Source organism: Salmo salar, chromosome ssa19 (genome assembly GCF_905237065.1).
Source record: "Salmo salar chromosome ssa19, Ssal_v3.1, whole genome shotgun sequence".
Taxonomy (NCBI): domain Eukaryota; kingdom Metazoa; phylum Chordata; class Actinopteri; order Salmoniformes; family Salmonidae; genus Salmo; species Salmo salar.
The window spans coordinates 32034064-32052165 of record NC_059460.1 but is presented as its reverse complement, the minus strand read 5'-3'; the positions used below and the strand labels follow the sequence as shown (position 1 = coordinate 32052165).

Genomic DNA, 18102 nt, shown 5'->3' with positions numbered 1-18102 from the left:
AGAGATGCTTTTAATGTTTCAATATGCTTTTAATGATTTATTGTATAATTTTGTTTTCATCTGCAGACAACCAAATAAATTGTTGATATTGATATATTGCTGTCAATTGTTGATAAAGATATTGTGTACATATTATTACAATTTCCCTGTGACACATATCTCTCTATTCAATGTAGTATTTCTAAAATGGAGTACAACACATCTTTCTGAATGGCTTAAATGTCATTTGAATTTAGCCCACTATATTGGAGTTTATTCATTGGGCCTGGATAGTTGTGAGTTGCGACGATGAACAATTAGCCTACCCTCTAGATATCAGGCTTAGCATAATTATTTAGGATAGCCTTAGCCTTGTACAAAAATATACTTTACATTCAGCTGTTTTGGAGAAAACCATAAAGACCTGACTGTTATACGCCTTGGCTCCTGGGTATGACATGGGAGTGGAGTTAAAGATCATAATAGCTGCAGGCTACAACATTTGCCTTGTCTCTGCAAAGGCAGGTAGGGGTGTGTGTACGTGTGAAAGTGTTTGTGTGTGATTGTGACTCCTGTCAGTCTGACTGTGTGTGTATATGTAGGCTATAGGGATAGCGTTGTTATTCCTCTGAGCCAGCTATTACACATCCCCAGCTCTTCCCCCTCTCCTCTCTGTTTTCTGGCAAGACCAGTTTATATTTGATCTGGAAAACCGTCTCTTCCAGTTTTCTATGCCAACAAATTCTGGTCTGATCCCAGCCAGGTCCCTGGGAATGCTCAAAACCTGCCTGGCCAGTTCCATGAAAGGCATAATGGTTTGTCATTGGTGATGGTTCAGTTTGTGTAGCGTTGAGTACTGGAGCAGCATGCTACTAGTATAGCCCAATGTGGAAGCAGCAGTACTCTGGTTTCCTCCTCTCTATGAAGTTTGGATGTTGGGTGACTTTTCTATGCATTGAGGACACTGACTGACAGTTCATTCTAATGGGGTGAGTGAACAGGGCTCTTTTATTGTTTGATACAGAAGGAAATTGTGAATGGTGAATGTCAATGACTGTTTTACTTGTCAGTCATACATTTTTGCTAAATCCTCAGCTAGCCTATGCCAGACAGTTGAAATGTAGCCTAGTTCACCAATAGCATAATGCTGTAAAAAAAAAGGTGGCTTAATTAATGAACTGTGAGTAATTATACGAAGTAGGTTAGGATTACAGAGTGAAATAGGCTAGTTTGTGCTCAATAATGGGAAAAATGTATTATTTGGTATTAGTGATTGGATGACTATGATTATTAATCAATGGAGATTTAGCCAATCTGACTGTACCAGTATGGGAAGAGAGGAAAGAGTAGTCAAGGCTAGCTTCAACTTGTGTGTGCGCGCGCCGTCCCACACTCGTGTATGTGCACTATGTTTACTGGCTAGCTACTGTACCTTGCCTTCAAACCCTGATTTACATTTTTGTTTAGGTCTAGGCTGTATTTGAAAAAAAACGGTCCTTTTAGGATTGGATATGGTGATGAGATAAATAGGACTGTACGAGCATGTCCTGGAATGCAGTCACTAAGTGTGTACATAAGTTAAATACTGGATTTATTACCGGTATCATATTTTACCGGTATTGTGTCGTGTTTTATTACAGGTATTGTAGTGGCCTTTCAGTTCATTCTTTTCCCAGAGAATGCTGACTGGAAACATGTTGGCACTATCAGCATTAAAAATGCAATCTGCAACAGTTTCCTCTAGGGACGCTCATGAGTAAAGGAGGGGTCCTCTCTTGACACATCATACTCTGTTTCCTTTGTCTCTTTTGTGCTCTCTTCTTCTGTCAGATTTTCAGGTTTGGTGCTGAGTGGAGTTGTATTGGCTGAGTGAAGCTACCAAACAGTAAGTGAATGGAGGATGAGCAGTCCTGTGCTAAGTGGGAGTAGCCTGGGCTCCAGCGGGGCTTCGGAATCCACTGACCTATTCAGGGACCTCTGTGGTCGACTCAAAGACTGTCACGATAGTGCACTGCAAGGTAGGCCTACTGTCTATATGGCAGAAAATCTTCACCAAAACAACCAAGACTAGGTGCCATATTTATTGCCACTGTCAGTGTTAAAATAAATCATTAAACAATCTCCTTTTCAAGTTATTTTTTTATCCTGTGTTTAGTTTTGCAAACCAAAGTGAACAAGCTGAAGAAGGAGTGATGTTTGTGAGTACAGTCATTTGAATTGACCGTTGTGTTGATGATCAATGAACAGAATATGAAACTGAATCTGTTCTGACATTCAACATGTCATTCCAAAGTGTGATTATTGTTTTGTGACCCCACATAAATTGAGACTGTTTCTCATTGATTCCCCATCAGTGTGTCAGGTTTCAAGTGTCACTGAGCAAGTCAGTCTCAGAAAGGCCTCTTTCACACTTGTTCTTCATTAGGACAGCATAGAATTAGGGCCCTACTCATTTACCAGGGTTCTATGATAAGTCCAAAAATAAATCTTCTTGCACCTCAAGAATGCACATTCGGATACAATATGTACTCAAACATTTATGAATTCAAATTATTTAAAGCATTGTGTTAATTTTGTCTGCCCCTCACCCTGTAGAGATTCCCAGAGACTGGAGGAGTTCTACAGCAGACACCAGCAGCTGAGGGAGCAGCACAAAACCCTTCAGGACACTGTCACAATTCTGGAGGACAGGTACAGCATCTGTCCTTTCTGTCTCTCTCCATCTGTCTCTGCATATCTCCCACTCTCCATCTGTCTCTGTGTTGAACACAGGAAAAGTGCTGACGGTGTTGGGAAATCCATCAACTCATGAGTCCCCTTTCTGTCTATCTTTCTGTGGAGGTTGCGGGCAGGGCTGTGTGATCGCTGTTCCGTCACAGAGGAGCACATGAGGAAGAAGCAGGAGGAGTTTGAGAAAGGCCGTCAGCAGAACATGCTCCTCGTCGCAGCGCTTAGTGAGTTCTACATCATTCCCTCTCTCTTACACATACCCTACATTCTTTATCTGAGATTCATTCACCTCCATATAGTAGAACATGATTATGGCTACGATTGGGGGCCACCAGTCCCAGTAAGTTCACAAGGGAACTCTCTCCATACCACCCCATCTCTCTTTATCTCTGTAACAGGTTCCCTTGTATATCTACACATCACACAATATAGCCTTTCGCTTTTTAGGGGGGGGGGTGGCAATGAGAGGAGAGTCTCTTTCTACATTGATGGAATGGTAAACCTGAATGATCTGTTATATTCCTCCGTTCTCACAATAGGGATGCAGTTCTTTCTCTAGTGCTCTGCAAATACATGTACTAAGATCTATCCTTGCTGTAGTAGGACTTCATGATTTTGTTGCTTAGTTTAAATAATGGGTGAATAAGAACACTTTCTTGACATTTTCTCTACTCACCTCTGTGGTTTGTTGTGACTTTCAGTGACTGAAAGGAACACCCTGCAGGATAAGAACAGAAAGCTGAGTCAAGAGCTGGACAAGTTGAAGGGATCTCTGTGAGTTAAAACCATCTGCCTCACATTTGCACATGCTGTACTTTTTTTAACCAGGATTGTTGAATCTTAAATAATATTCATCTTGCACAGCAGGAAAGCATGGTTGAATAAGGGGGTTCTCACTTTGAGCTTAATATGGTATATTACACCACAATGCCCATTATATTTCTGTGTTATTTCTGTTTGGTTTCCAGCTCAGCGTCTCCAGAACCAGAGGGGGTGATCCCAGACTCTCCGCTGCAGCAGATCTCCCGGCCTGTTGTGAGCAAAATGAGGAGGAGAAAGGAGACCAACCATGTCCGCTACGCGGAGAAGCCCCTGTCCCAATCCCAGAGCTCAGCACTCAACGGTCTGCTTCATACAAAGAAATGTATAAATGTACACAGATACTACACTCAAGGGTCACCCTCAGTATCAAACACAGGTGTGTGCACACTCAGTCACACACACACTTACTCTTAGGGCTTAATTTTAACATACCTAACACAATGGTAAATCTTAGCGCTGATGATGGCGTTATAGATTCAAGGGTGTCAAATATTTGTGCTATTTTCACAACCGAAATTATAGACGTGGTGACGCGAAAGGGCTCGGATTTGATGAATAAACAAGTTGTGTGTTGGGACTTGGCCCCCTCACTGGCCAATCAGAATGTGTTCCATGTGGTTGCTTCAAGTTGTGTATTTAGTCTTTTATGTATTGCGTTGTCATCAACTCCAATTCGAATATTAGTCTGTTATAGCCTAATTCGTTAAAAAGCCTGCCCCATATTTGCTAAATATGTTGAACATGTTTGCAGTCCATTGTTCTGTGGTGTCAGGAAAATAACCGCACACTCAACGTCAACAAAACAAAGGAGATGATCGTGGACTTCAGGAAACAGCAGCGGGAGCAGCCCCCTATCCACATCGACGGGACAGTAGTGGAATAGGTGGAAAGTTTTAAGTTCCTCGGCATACACATCACGGACAAACTGAAATGGTCCACCCACACAGACAGCGTGGTGAAGAAGGCGCAACAGCGCCTCTTCAACCTCAGGAGGCTGAAGAAATTTGTCTTGTCACCAAAAACACTCACAAACATTTACAGATGCGCAATCGAGAGCATCCTGTCGGGCTGTATCACCACCTGGTACGGCAACTGCTCCGCCCACAACCGTAAGGCTCTCCAGAGGGTAGTGAGGTCTGCACAACGCATCACCGGGGGCAAACTACCTGCCCTCCAGGACACCTACACCACCCGATGTCACAGGAAGGCCAAAAAGATCATCAAGGACAACAACCACCCGAGCCACTGCCTGTTCACCCCGCTATCAGCCAGAAGGCGAGGTCAGTACAGGTGCATCAAAGTGGGACCAAGAGACTGAAAAACAGCTTCTATCTCAAGGCCATCAGACTGTTAAACAGCCATCACTAACATTGAGTGGCTACTGCCAACATACTGACTCAAATCTCTAGCCACTTTAATAATTAAATATTTGATGTATCACTAGTCACTTTAAACAATGCCACTTTATATAATGTTTACATACCCTACATTACTCATCTCATATGTATATACTGTACATCTCATATGTATATACTGTACTCTATACCATCTACTGCATCGTTCGGCCATTGCTCATCCATATATTTATATGTATATATTCTTATTCATTCCTTTACACTCGTGTGTGTGTGTGTGTGTGTATAAGGTAGTTGTTGTGAAATTGTTAGATTACTTGTTAGATATTACTGCACGGTCGGAACTAGAAGCACAAGCATTTCGCTACATTCACATTAACATCTGCTAACCATGTGTATGTGACCAATAAAATCAGATTTGTTCTAATTGCATTGCTTCAATATGGAAATACATTGTTAAACATAGGCTATAGCATTTGCACTGATATAGGCGCTAGGCCTATTGTAAACTGCAATCTGGACATGCCAAACGTAGTCAATAAGCAATATTAAATTCACTAGGCTATTGAAGGCCTTAAGACAGTGTATAATTTGAATAAAAACGAAACAACTTGTTTTTAAATAGGCTATGTTGTCTAAATACAGTTACAGGCACCATAATTGCTCCCTGTGTTCTTTTTTTTAAACCTACAGCAATATTTCTAAATAGGATCGGTCAGAAGCATGGTATCATAATCCGCTTCTCTCGTTCCATAGCACTGTGTGCACACGTAGGCCTAAATGTCTTTACACTTAACATTTGCAAGTCTATACAAAATACTAGGCTCCTGTCAATTGTGTATTGCGTCATTGCCTATGTGCGAGACAGATTAAAAATAAATCTATATAGGAGGATTGAATAGTTTGGAGGAGCGTGTCTTTGGAAATTGGATGACGGACACTCTTTGAAAATGGCGATGGATAGCCTACTTGAACAAGCGAAATGCGGGTATATGAATAATGAAAAAGCATGAGGGCAAAACCTTCACGTTTTTCAAAGCACTCTCAGTACATCATTTAAAACCCCTTTATTCATAGGCTACTTTTGGCTAATGGCCAGGGTAAAAAGACGCACCTATGCGATGCGTCTAAACCAGCCTTGATTAAGGGAAAGATAGGCAATGCTTGGTTTTTAAAGTAATAGTTTTTTGTTTCTAAATATGAAAATTCACAAGCAAAAAAGCACATCTCTCAATCCTTGATACACTGCTTCCGCTCTCAAAGTCCATGCCATTATCAACTGCGTTACCTTTAAGACCTGCTTTTTGTGGGTCTTACATTTTCCCATTAGCGTGTGGGTCGTATATTTTCCAATTAGCGCTGCATGAAACTCACTTTTGTGCTTGTTTTTAAGGACACCTCAAATATTGCCACCCCTCCCACCTCAGCACAAGCGAGCTGATGTTAGACAGGTAATTGCCAACCTGCGCCAGTTTTTACATGACGAAATTGCATTTGACACTTGCGCCTCCTGAGCGCCAGCCGAAAATAGAACCCTTTAGTTTCTTGCAATGTCAGCTTCATAGACTTCATTGAAGTTCTTTTATTTTTTTGTAGCGGTAGAACCAAGGAAAGGACTTCCCTCCCAAACCTCGGAGAGCCAACGAAGGGGCATACTGGTGCCTGAAACGTGTTACATGGACGCCACCCAGACCCAACGTAAGGTCTACATTAACTGACTGATTACATGCAATTATAATGTTGCCTCTGAAATGTCTGAAATCACAATATTCTTTTCTTTTTCTTGGTGATTTAGAGGATAGCAGCCAGGGTCATGAAGGTGCTGTGGTAGTGGAGACTTGTTGCCTGGATCTCCCTGATGATCCAATGCCTAACCCCCAGAGGCGGGGCCCTTTCCTGGGCCGACTCGGCACCACCACAGAAAATGTCTCCCCATCCCTCCCCGGCCTGAAGCTCAGTCCTGCTAACGGCCTGCAGTACCACTTGAAGGGGATAGCGGAACGCCTCACCAATATCCAATGGTATAGAGTGGTGTGAATTACAAATACCTCAAAAATGCAAAAACTTCAATTTCTCAAACATATTACTATTTTACACCATTTTAAAGACAAGACTCTCCTTTATCTCATATAGATATGTTAGCTCATTGATGTGTTCGGTAGGTGGAAAAAAATTATAATAATTTGAAACTGAAAATAACAATGAGTGTTTCTTAAGTTCAGCTCCCTGTTTGTCCGTTTTCTTCCTTTTGGTGACTAATGAACACGACCATGGATCAGCTCCATGTCAAGTCAACTCACGATTTCACACTCTTTACATGTGTGCCCCTTGAGTTTCCTCCTCTCAGATTTCTTGCGGACCACCTCCACGTGTGCAAACAATAATTTTTTACTACAGGACACAACGAGAGGGAAAGAAACCTTTTAGAAACTTTTCCTAGAATACAAATATTATTCTCTGCTAGTCTGATAATTATGATATCATCTGTCTTTAAGTTCTTCTGTATGTTCTCCATTGGGCATTCCGGGTTGAAGCATGTGTGCTTTTTGAAGAGACATAAAGAGGACAATAAAATGACACTAAAAAGTTGATATTAATACTTAACAATGAATGCTCAAATTACAAATTCATCTCAAGTGTCGTACTGCTTGACCAGGTCATTGTGGTCATTCTCAACCAATTTGCTTGGTAAAATAAAGGAATCAAGTAGCAAAGATAGAGAAAATACAGTGTAAAATCCTAACTATCCTCATGCTCTTCTTCCTCCACACCAAACTCTTCCTCCCCCTCATGAGGATGGGGCTCCTCTTGATGCAGATTTGATCAATCATACTGAGGACATGACTCGTACTGCCCATCAGGGGCGAAAATCTGATATCAACTTTGGAGGGGACAATTACATGACATTTTCTCAAGAGCAATTCCTGAGGGGGACACCAAAAGTAGTGCTGTAACACATAGCCTACATTGTAATAGGGTAAATGTATATTGAGGAACCAAAGAAATAAGGTGTTTGCCGTACTCCTAACTAGCGGTACCCAAAACTACACAACTAATCACAACAGCAATACCATTGCCTTTAACAAATCTTAGTTCAGTCACCAGTTTAAGTTGAGAGTGGGGGTATCCATGGCATTTTCCAATTATGTTCCTATTTTACAAGTAAAAGAAATTGAGAACTTTTCATAATGTTGCCAAACAAAGACTCAACAAACTTACCTGAGACTCCCTGTCTCTGCCAGTCTGTCCCTGCATATCTGTCCCCAACTCTGCTGTCTGTGTGCCATCTGTTGCCTGCTCTGCCTAATGACATCATTGTGGAACATTTCCATTAGAATTTAATTTCTTTCTTATGAACATTTTATCAACTAGTCTTTGAGATATTAGGCTACTAGGGTTCTTACTTTGCGTTTTGGTGTACTGAAAAATACTCGGATGTCCGTCTTTTATTTTTCTGCCATTTTTCTACCTGGCTGGCTGGCTACACACACACACAGTGTGTAGGTTATTTACAGTAGGAGATGGGCTTCTATCATCTTATCTTTTATCATTCTATTTGGGCTTCAATCTAAAAGGTAGCTAGCAAATGTGAAACGGATTAAAATGACAAGAGTTGACAGCTGTATGAGTTCACCATTTACACAACATATGCTGCAACCTTTTGTAATTTTAATCGTTTGTTTCATATTGGCTGGCTTCCAACAATAGCTGAATTTGCAAAGCTAGCGAGCACCAATTCCGTTTCAGTGGTGTTTGCTATAATCTTTGCTACCCGGGTTAAATAAAGGTGAAATAAAATAAATAAAAGTTTCCTTGCGACAATTTAGCTTTTGCAACGAGACCATTAAATATATTTAAGACAATGGTAGAAGAGAGTGTAGTTCTGTACAGTTTGGACTCCAGTTTATCGCTAACCTTATCACAGGGACTTTGAAGCACTAACTTACATCATCTGCATGCTGATCTTGGAATAAATTGACGATAGCAAAGATTCCATCTTTGACGAGGCCACATAAATGGAATAGGTACTAGCTAGCTTAATAGTTAATATTTGCGCGCTAGCTCTGCATATTCAGCTAGTGTGTGTGCGCGATTTACTGGATTAACCTCACGTCAGTTACGTTCATTGAGTGCCTTTCAGACAGTGGATACCACCCCTCTGTTACCTTGCCAACTAAGGAACTGGCAGTGGATCAAACCATTGTGAGGCAAAGGGTGGGGGGGGTCGCAATCTTTTGAAACTTAAAAACGCGCTATTAAGTGTCTATAATCAGCACAATTGCTTTCATTGCGTATTATTAATATGATTTAAATTACATAGTTATGTTTCAGTGATATATTGGGGGGGGACAAATCATATTTTTCCCAGGATGGGGGGGTCGTGTCCCCCCCGTCCCCCCCGGGATTTCCGCCCCTGCTGCCCATTGCCTGTTTTGTCAAATATCTCAGCCAAGCTGTCGTTGGCCCTCTGGCCAATCCCTAAAAGAAGGGTTCAAGGCTGGTTACATGGTTGGTTCATTTATATGGGTCCTGCTCAAATACTTTTATCCGTCTTTCCTCCCATCACTGATCTAATGCATCTCGAAGGGTAAAAGACCGTAAGGCGCTAAGGAGGGTAGTGCATACAGCACAGTACATCACTGGGGCAAAGTTTCCTGCCATCCAGGACCTATATACTAGGCAGTATCAGAGGAAAGCCCCAAAAATTGTCAAAGACTCCAGTCACCCAAGTCATAGACTGTTTTCTCTGCTACTGCATGGCAAGCAGTACCAAAAGGCTCCTTAACAGCTTCTACCCCCAAGCCATAAGTCTGTTGAACAATTAATCAAATGGCCACCGGAATATTTACATTCACACACCCCACCCCCATTTGATTTTTACACTGCTGCTACTTGCTGTTTATTATTTATGCATAGTCACTTCACCCCTACCTATATGTACAAATTACCTAAACTAACCTGTACCCCCTTGTATATAGCCTCGTTATTGTTATTTTACAAAGATGTGCAAATCCGATATCCCACCAGCCACACTGCCTGCAAAGGAGCTGTGCTCACTGAAGTGCTGATAGTCATTGGTAACCACACACCCTTAACTTGTTGGGGTGTAGGGGGCAGTATTTTCACGGCCGGATGAAAAACGTACCCAATTTAAACAGGTTACTACTCTGGCCCAGAAACTAGAATATGCATATTATTAGTAGATTTGGCTAAAACTGTTTGAATGGTGTCTGTGAGTATAACAAAACTCATATGGCAGGCAAAAACCTGAGAGAAATCCAACCAGGAAATGAAATTCTGGTTCCTGTAGTTTGCTCAAGTCCTTGCCTTTCTGACACAGTGAGTTAGGACTCAAATAGCACTTCCTAAGGCTTCCACTAGATGTCAACAGTCTTAGAAAGTTGTTTGAGCCTTTTGTGGTAAACAGAGACCGAAGGAGAACACTGGTAAGCAGGTGACCAGAAAAACACTTCAGTTCATAGGGCGCGTTCACGTTAGAAGATACCTGCGTTCCAAAACGTTTTTCAAGACAATGCATGGGTCCGGTTGGAATATTATTGAAGTTTGAACTTAAAATGGCCCTAAAGATTGATGCTATACAACGTTTGACATGTTTGAACGAACGTAAATAGTACTTTTTTTTACTTTTCGTCATGAAGGTTTTCTCGCGCGCCCTACATTTTGAGTAGCCTACTGAACACGCAAACAACATGGAGTTATTTGGACATAAATTATGAACTTTATCGAACAAAACAACATTTATTGTGGAACTGGGATTCCTGGAAGTGCCTTCTAATGAAGATTATTAAAGGTAAGTGAATATTTCTTATGCTATTTATGCGTTTAGATGACTCCAAGATGGCCGGTGTCTATAATTGCCTGCTGTTTTTTTCTGAGCACAGTACTCAGATTATTGCAAAGTGTGCTCTCCCAGTAAAGTTATTTTGAAATCTGTCAACGCGATTGCATTCAGGAGATGTTAACCTCTCTAGGGTATGTGGGACGAAATCATCCCACCTACTCAACAGCCAGTGGAATCCCGTGGCGCGTTATTCAAATACCTTAGAAATGCTATTACTTGAATTTCTCAAACATATGACTATTTTACACCATTTTAAAGACAAGACTCTCGTTAATCTAACCACACTGTCCGATTTCAAAAAGGCTTTACAACGAAAGCAAAACATTAGATTATGTCAGCAGAGTACCCAGCCAGAAATAGCTAGCATATAATGTCACATAAACCCAAACCACAGCTAAATGCAGCACTAACCTTTGATGATCTTCATCAGATGACACTCCTAGGACATTATGTTATACAATACATGCATGTTTTGTTCAATCATGTTCATATTTATATCAAAAAACAGCTTTTTACATTAGCATGTGACGTTCAGAACTAGCATATCCACCGCAAACTTCCAGTGAATTTACTAAATTACTCACGATAAACGTTCACAAAAAACATAACAATTATTTGAAGAATTATAGATACAGAACTCCTTTATGCAATCGCTATGTCCGATTTTAAAATAGCTTTTCGGCAAAAGCACATTTTGCAATATTCTGAGTAGATAACTCGCCATCACGGGCTAGCTATTTTGAACCCCACCAAGTTTGGCCCTCACCAAACTCCGATTTACTATAATAAAAATTGGATTACCTTTACTGTTCTTCGTCAGAATGCACTCCCAGGACTTCTACTTCAATAACAAATGTTGGTTTGGTTCAAAATAATCCATAGTTATGTTCAAATATCCTCTGTTTTCTTTGTGCGTTCAAGACACTATCCGAAGGGTGACGAAGGGAGACGCGCCCGACGCGTTTCGTGACAAAAAAATTCTAAATATTCCATTACCGTACTTCGAAGCATGTCAACCGCTGTTTAAAATCTATTTTGGTGCGATTTTTCTCATAAAAAAAAGATAATATTCCGACCGAGAAACCCTGTTTTCGTTCAAAGACGAAAAAATAAAAACATGGTGTCGCCTCGTGCATGCGCCCGAGTCTCATTGTTCTCTGATCGACCACTATCCAGATGCGCTACTGTTTTTCAGCCAGGGGCTCCAAAGGCATCATTCACCGTTTTGCCGCCTTCTGAGAGCCTATGGGAGCCGTAGGAAGTGTCACGTTACAGCAGAGATCCTCAGTTTTCAATAAAGAGAGTGTAGAAGCCCAAGAAATGGTCAGAGAGGGCACTTCCTGTAAGGAATCTTCTCAGGTTTTTGCCTGCCATATGAGTTCTGTTATACTCACAGACACCATTCAAACAGTTTTAGAAACTTTAGGGTGTTTTCCATCCAAAGCCAATAATTATATGCATATTCTGGTTTCTGGGCAGTAGTAATAACCAGATTAAATCGGGTACGTTTTTTTATCCGGCCGTGCAAATACTGCCCCCTATCCCCAACAGGTTAATCTATAATTATTTGAATAACAGTTTAATATTTTATCAATGTTTATAATGAGTAATTTTGTAATTTGTTGTGCTGCTTCACCGGCAGTTTCGGAGGAAAAATATTCTCTGAACATCACGCGCCAATGTAAAATGCTGTTTTTGGATATAAATATGAACTTGATAGAACACAAAATGCATGTATTGTCTAACATAATGTCCAAGGAGTGTCATCTGATGAAGATTGTCAAAGGTTAGCACATAATTTTAGCTGGTTTTCTGCTTTTGGTGACGCTTGTCCTTGCATTGAAAATGGCTGTGTGTAATTTTTTGTCTATGTACTGTCCTAACATAATCTAACTTTATGCTTTCACCGTAAAGCCTTTTTGAAATCGAAGAATGCGGTTGGATTCAGGAGATGTTTATCTATAAAATGGTGTAAAATAGTTGTATGTTTGAGAAATTTGATTAATGACATTTTGTTGTTTTCGAATTTGGCGCTCTGATTTTTCACTGGCTGTTGAATAGTGTGAACCGTGGGTGGGACGCTTGCCCATAGAAGTTAATGAGTTTAACAACATTGTGCTTCTTGTTTCTCCTACCAGGTTATATCAAATAAGATAATGATCCAGAGCAGCGCTTGAGGAGGAGAAGACCTTACACAATGCCATATTCTCCCCCAAAGGCAAGGAGCAGAGGACCTTAACCAGTAGGGGAAATAAATACCCAATCAAATGTACTGTAAAACTGTATTTAATTTTCATGGCAACATTGAAACACTCGTAATCCTAGTGCCTCACAAAGGAATATGTGTGCCTTCAGTGCGATATAAACTCAACAAAAAAAGAAACATCCTCTCACTTTCAACTGCGTTTATTTTCAGCAAACTTAACGTGTAAATATTTGTATGAACATGACAAGATTCAACAACTGAGACATAAACTGAACAAGTTCCACAGACATGTGACTAACAGAAATTGAATAATGTGTCCCTGAACAAAGGGAGGGGTGAAAATGTAAAAGTAACAGTCAGTATCTGGTGTGGCCAACAGCTGCATTAAGTACTGCAGTGCATCTCCTCATGGACTGCACCAGATTTTCCAGTTCTTGCAGTGAGATGTTACTAGATTCTTCCACCAAGGCACCTGCAAGTTCCCGGACATTTCTGGGGGGAATGACCCTAGCCCTCACCTTCCGATCCAACAAGTCCTAGACGTGCTCAATTGGATTGAGATCTGGGCTCTTCGCTGGCCATGGCAGAACACTGACATTCCTGTCTTGCAGGAAATCACACACAGAACGAGCAGTGTGGCTGGTGGCATTGTCATGCTGGAGGGTCATGTCAGGATGAGCCTGCAGGAAGGGTACCACATGAGGGAGGAGGATGTCTTCCCTGTAACGTACAGCGTTGAGATTGCCTGCAATGACAACAAGCTCAGTCCGATGATGCTGTGACACACCGCCCCAGACCATGACGGACCCTCACCTCCAAATCGATACAGGCCTCATTCCTTCGACGATAAACGCGAGTCCAACCATCACCCCTGGTGAGACAAAACCGTGACTCGTCAGTGAAGAGCAGTTTTTGCCAGTCCTGTCTGGTCCAGCGATGGTGGGTTTTTGCCTGTAGGCTACGTTGTTGCGGGTGATGTCTGGTGAGGACCTGCCTTACAACAGGCCTACAAGCCCTCAGTCCAGCCTCTCTCAGCCTATTGCGGACAGTCTGAGCACTGATGGAGGGATTGTGTGTTCCTGGTGTAACTCGGGCAGTTGTTGTCCCACAGGTGTGATGTTCGGATGTACCGATCCTGTGCAGGTGTTGTGACACGTGGTCTGCCACTGCGAGGATGATCAGCTGTCCATCCTTTCTCCCTGTAGCGCTGTCTTAGGCGTCTCACAGTACGGACATTGCAATTTCTTGCCCTGGCCACATCTGCAGTCCTCATGCCTCCTTGCAGCATGCCTAAGGCACGTTCACGCAGCTGAGCAGGGACCCTGGGCATCTTTCTTTTGGTGTTTTTCAGGGTCAGTAAAAAGGCCTCTTTAGTGTCCTAAGTTTTCTTAACTGTGTCCTTAATTGCCTATCATCTGTAAGCTGTTAGTGTCTTAACAACCGTTCCACAGGTGCATGTTCAATAATTGTTTATGGTTTATTGAACAAGCATGAACCCTTTACAATGAAGATCTGTGAAGTTATTTAGATTTTTACGAATCATCTTTGAAAGACAGGGTCATATACCCACCCACTCAGACACATTCTTATAATTTTATAAACAAAACTGAATAGACTGTCAGGTCTACAAAGTAATCCAATGTCCTCATGGAATGAATACAGAATATGCTTCAAAAAACCTCTGCTCAGTTAATTATTCTTTCTGAAACGAATATGCACTGTTGACAACTAGTGTCTGTTTATTTTTTATTTGGTGTATTTGTAGATAATTATATAATTTGTTGAAGCATACATTTTATTAAATAAATGTGTTATACAAAGAAATAGGTGTTTTACTCAACTTAAAGTTAGACATTGTAGGAAAAATATAAATGGAAGTTAAAAATATAATTTTATATGGAAATATCTCATCTTTATTTTGGTTTACAGCAAGTTGTAGAAAATGCAAAATAAACTCAATTGAATTATAATCTCACTGTGGGAAATTGAATGCAAGTAAACAGTTGCATAATTGCACAGGACCAACAATCAGGAAGACATTGACACAACTGCATTGAACTAGCAAACAGCTATTCATACTCCACCGAAAAAGAATTTGATAGATTGGTTAAATGATTGGTGTTTTTTTATGAAAATAAGTGAGGAACAAATAATCCTAAAGCCTTACCAGTATGGTGTGCATGTCACGTCCTGACCAGTTAAGGGTTATTTGTTGTTGGAGGTTGGTCAGGATGTGGCAGAGGCTATTTGTTTTATATGGTTTGGGGTGGTGGTGTAGGTAGTAGGTTGTTTTATTTATGTATTCCGGGGGTTTTGGGCACTGCTCTGTGTTTATGTATTTCTAGGTTTAGTTAGTTAGTTGTGGGTATAGGTTCTAGGTTTGTTTTCTATGTAAAGTTAATTGGGATTGGACTCCCAATTGAAGGCAGGTGTGTTGAGTTGCCTTTGATTGGGAGTCCTATATTAGTAGGGTGTGTTTGTCTGTGTCTTTGTGGGTAATTGTTTGTGAGCACTGCTTGTTTAGCCTGCCACACTGTTTGGTTGTGAGTATTGTTTGGTTTTTCCTGTGGATGCTTTGTGTTTTTTTCATTAAAAGAATGAGTATCCACATACCCGCTGCAGTTTGGTCAATTCAACACGGCACTTTTTGTGACAGTGCAGCAAAGGCTAGCAGCAACACAATAGTTTGAGGATTAATTACAATTAGTTGACCTGGCAAACAGCTATTCATATTGCTACAAAAAACGATTTGATCGATCGGTTAAATGATTGGTGTTTTTTATGAAAATAAGTGAGGAACAAATAATCCTAAAGCCTTACCAGTATGGTGTGCAGCGAAGGCTAGCAGCAACACACTAGTTTTAGGATTAATTACAATTAGTTGACATTCAATTCCATCAGTTTAATGACAAAACTGATTGAAGAGTGCACTGCACATAAAATATTATTGACAACCTTGATAAAGTTGAGAAATTGACTGTATAAAATAAATCAAATACTGAGCTATATTGTCTGCAAAAAACATTGGGTAATGTTATTTTATACTAATACAATTGCTCAGAGAAAGAGGTTTTGTTTAACATTTCTCAAAGAGTCAAAATTATTGACACCCCTCTTCAATACCTCACCTTATGAGGATAACAGCACTGAGCGTTTTTCTAAAATGTTTTATGAGTTGGAGAACACATTGGGAGAGATCTTAGACCATTAGTCCATACAGCATCCTTCCAGATTCTTGATCTCCTTCATCTGCGCTTATGGACTGCCCTCTTCAATTCAAACCACAGGATTTCAAGTCCAGAACCTGAAATGTCCATTGCAAAATGTAGATTTTTGTATTGTCATGTTTGGTCTTAATATAAGGTTAGGGTTAGGGATTAGGGTTAGTGTAGTTAGGTTTCAAATCAAATTTTGTGGCTATGCTAGCTAGTGACCACTCTCCAGAGCTGCCTCCAGAACAAGATTCATGACAAAAAAACATTGGCGTAGTGCAGTTACTCTGGACAGCTGCCTATCGATACGCTGCCAGATTGTTAAGCCTAATGGTTATGTTTCACGAAGCTATAGGCCTACTGTGTCGCATTGCTGCTATTTAGAAGGCTGGCTGGTGGCAATAATATACACTACATAACCAAAAATATGTGGACACCTGCTCGTCAAACATCTCATTCCAAAATCATGGGCATTAATATGAAGTTGGTCCCCCCTTTGCAGCTATAACAGCCTCCACTCTTCTGGGAAGGCTTTCCACTAGACGTTGGAACATTGCTTCGGGGACTTGCTTCAATTCAACCACGAGCATTAGTGAGGTCGAGCATTAGTGAGGTTGGGCAATGATGTTGGGCGATTAGGTCTTGCTCACAGTCTGCATTCAAATCAAATTTTATTGGTCACATACACATGGTTAGCAGATGTTATTGCAAGTATAGCGAAATGCTTGTGCTTGTAGTTCCGACAGTGCTGCAATATCTAACATGTAATCTAACAATTCCACAACAACTACCTAATACACACAAATCTAAGTAAAGTAAAGGAATGGAATAAGAATATATACATATAAATATATGGATGAGCAATGACAGAGCGGCATAGGCAAGATGCAATAGATGGTATAAAATACAGTATATACATATGAGATGAGTAATGCTAGATATGTAAACGTTATTAAAGTGACTAGTGATCCATTTATTAAAGTGGCCAATGATTTCATGTCTGTATGTAGGCAGCAGCCTCTCTGTGTTAGTGATGGCTGTTGAACAGTCTGATGGCCTTGAGATAGAGGCTGTTTTTCAGTCTCTCGTCCCAGCTTTGATACACCTGTACTGACCTCACCTTCTGGATGGTAGCGGGGTGAACAGGCAGTGGCTCGGGTGGTTGCCTAGAAAGTGTGGTGGATGAATCAGAATTAGTTGGGTAACATAGATAATTAAGATGTTTTATTAGTATAATATGCTTATGTGAGATACTTGTCATTAGAAAGTGTCCTTTGGACTCTGGTATATTTCAGTTGCACGTTTCCCTTAGCTGGGGCTCAGTCACTTGGGGCCCAGAGAGGGGAGAGGTCAGACTTGTCTTTTATATGTGAATGTGTCTTTACCTATTCTTAAATGTGAAAGGATGGCGTGATTAATGGCGAACCAATTATTTGTCTCCACAATGTCTGTGCGCAGGTCACTCCCCTCAGTGAGCTTGTCCAGGAGTGGGGTCAAGATGGGAGTTTGCTTGAGATGGGAGTATCTAGAGTTGACAATTGATATATGCCATTGGATGAAATGGTGTTTTTGTTCTATGAAGTACCAGGGATGAGATTAGAACCTCGTCATTAGGGATCAAACTGAACGATAATTTATAGCGAATGCTATCTGGCTGTAGATACTCCTCTCTAAAGTAAACAGTCTTTCTTTGTGAACCATTCCTAAATGTCTGTGGTTTGTCATGTCAAAGGGGGGTGGATATTTGCTATAAAATATCTCAGTAGCCATTGTGTTGGGACCTTCCTTTTTCAATTGTTCATTCGAGAGAGTGCATTATTGAAGGTCAAGTGCTTTTGCAAAAGTATCTTAATTATTAAATATGTAGTTTAACTCAGATTGGTGTGTTTGTAACTCTCCTCATTTGGTAATGCAGAAATTAGCCACCACAAAAGC

The 18102-nt window shown here is 40.8% G+C and overlaps 1 protein-coding gene and 1 long non-coding RNA gene across 2 annotated transcripts; both read left to right on the top strand.

Moving 5' to 3' along the window:
• Positions 1 to 778: 778 nt before the first annotated feature.
• Positions 779 to 4139, top strand: LOC106578737 (DNA endonuclease RBBP8). The gene is made up of 7 exons (XM_014157866.2): positions 779 to 968; positions 1810 to 1997; positions 2135 to 2177; positions 2575 to 2670; positions 2821 to 2933; positions 3411 to 3483; positions 3678 to 4139. The coding sequence occupies exons 5-7, from the start codon at positions 2867 to 2869 to the stop codon at positions 3943 to 3945; spliced, it is 408 nt and encodes a 135-aa protein (XP_014013341.2). The 5' UTR covers positions 779 to 968; positions 1810 to 1997; positions 2135 to 2177; positions 2575 to 2670; positions 2821 to 2866; the 3' UTR covers positions 3946 to 4139.
• A 1899-nt stretch (positions 4140 to 6038) lies between these two features.
• Positions 6039 to 6956, top strand: LOC123728959 (uncharacterized). The gene is made up of 3 exons (XR_006760646.1): positions 6039 to 6337; positions 6483 to 6584; positions 6682 to 6956. It is a non-coding gene; the product is annotated as an uncharacterized lncRNA (long non-coding RNA).
• Positions 6957 to 18102: the final 11146 nt, after the last annotated feature.

Excerpts from the sequence above, each read along its gene's own strand:
- LOC106578737 (XM_014157866.2), top strand. The coding sequence starts at position 2,867 with ATGAGGAAGAAGCAGGAGGAGTTTGAGAAAGGCCGTCAGCAGAACATG. Across the intron at positions 2,934-3,410 it reads GCTCCTCGTCGCAGCGCTTA|TGACTGAAAGGAACACCCTG; the intron begins GTGAGTTCTACA and ends TGTGACTTTCAG. Across the intron at positions 3,484-3,677 it reads GACAAGTTGAAGGGATCTCT|CTCAGCGTCTCCAGAACCAG; the intron begins GTGAGTTAAAAC and ends TTTGGTTTCCAG.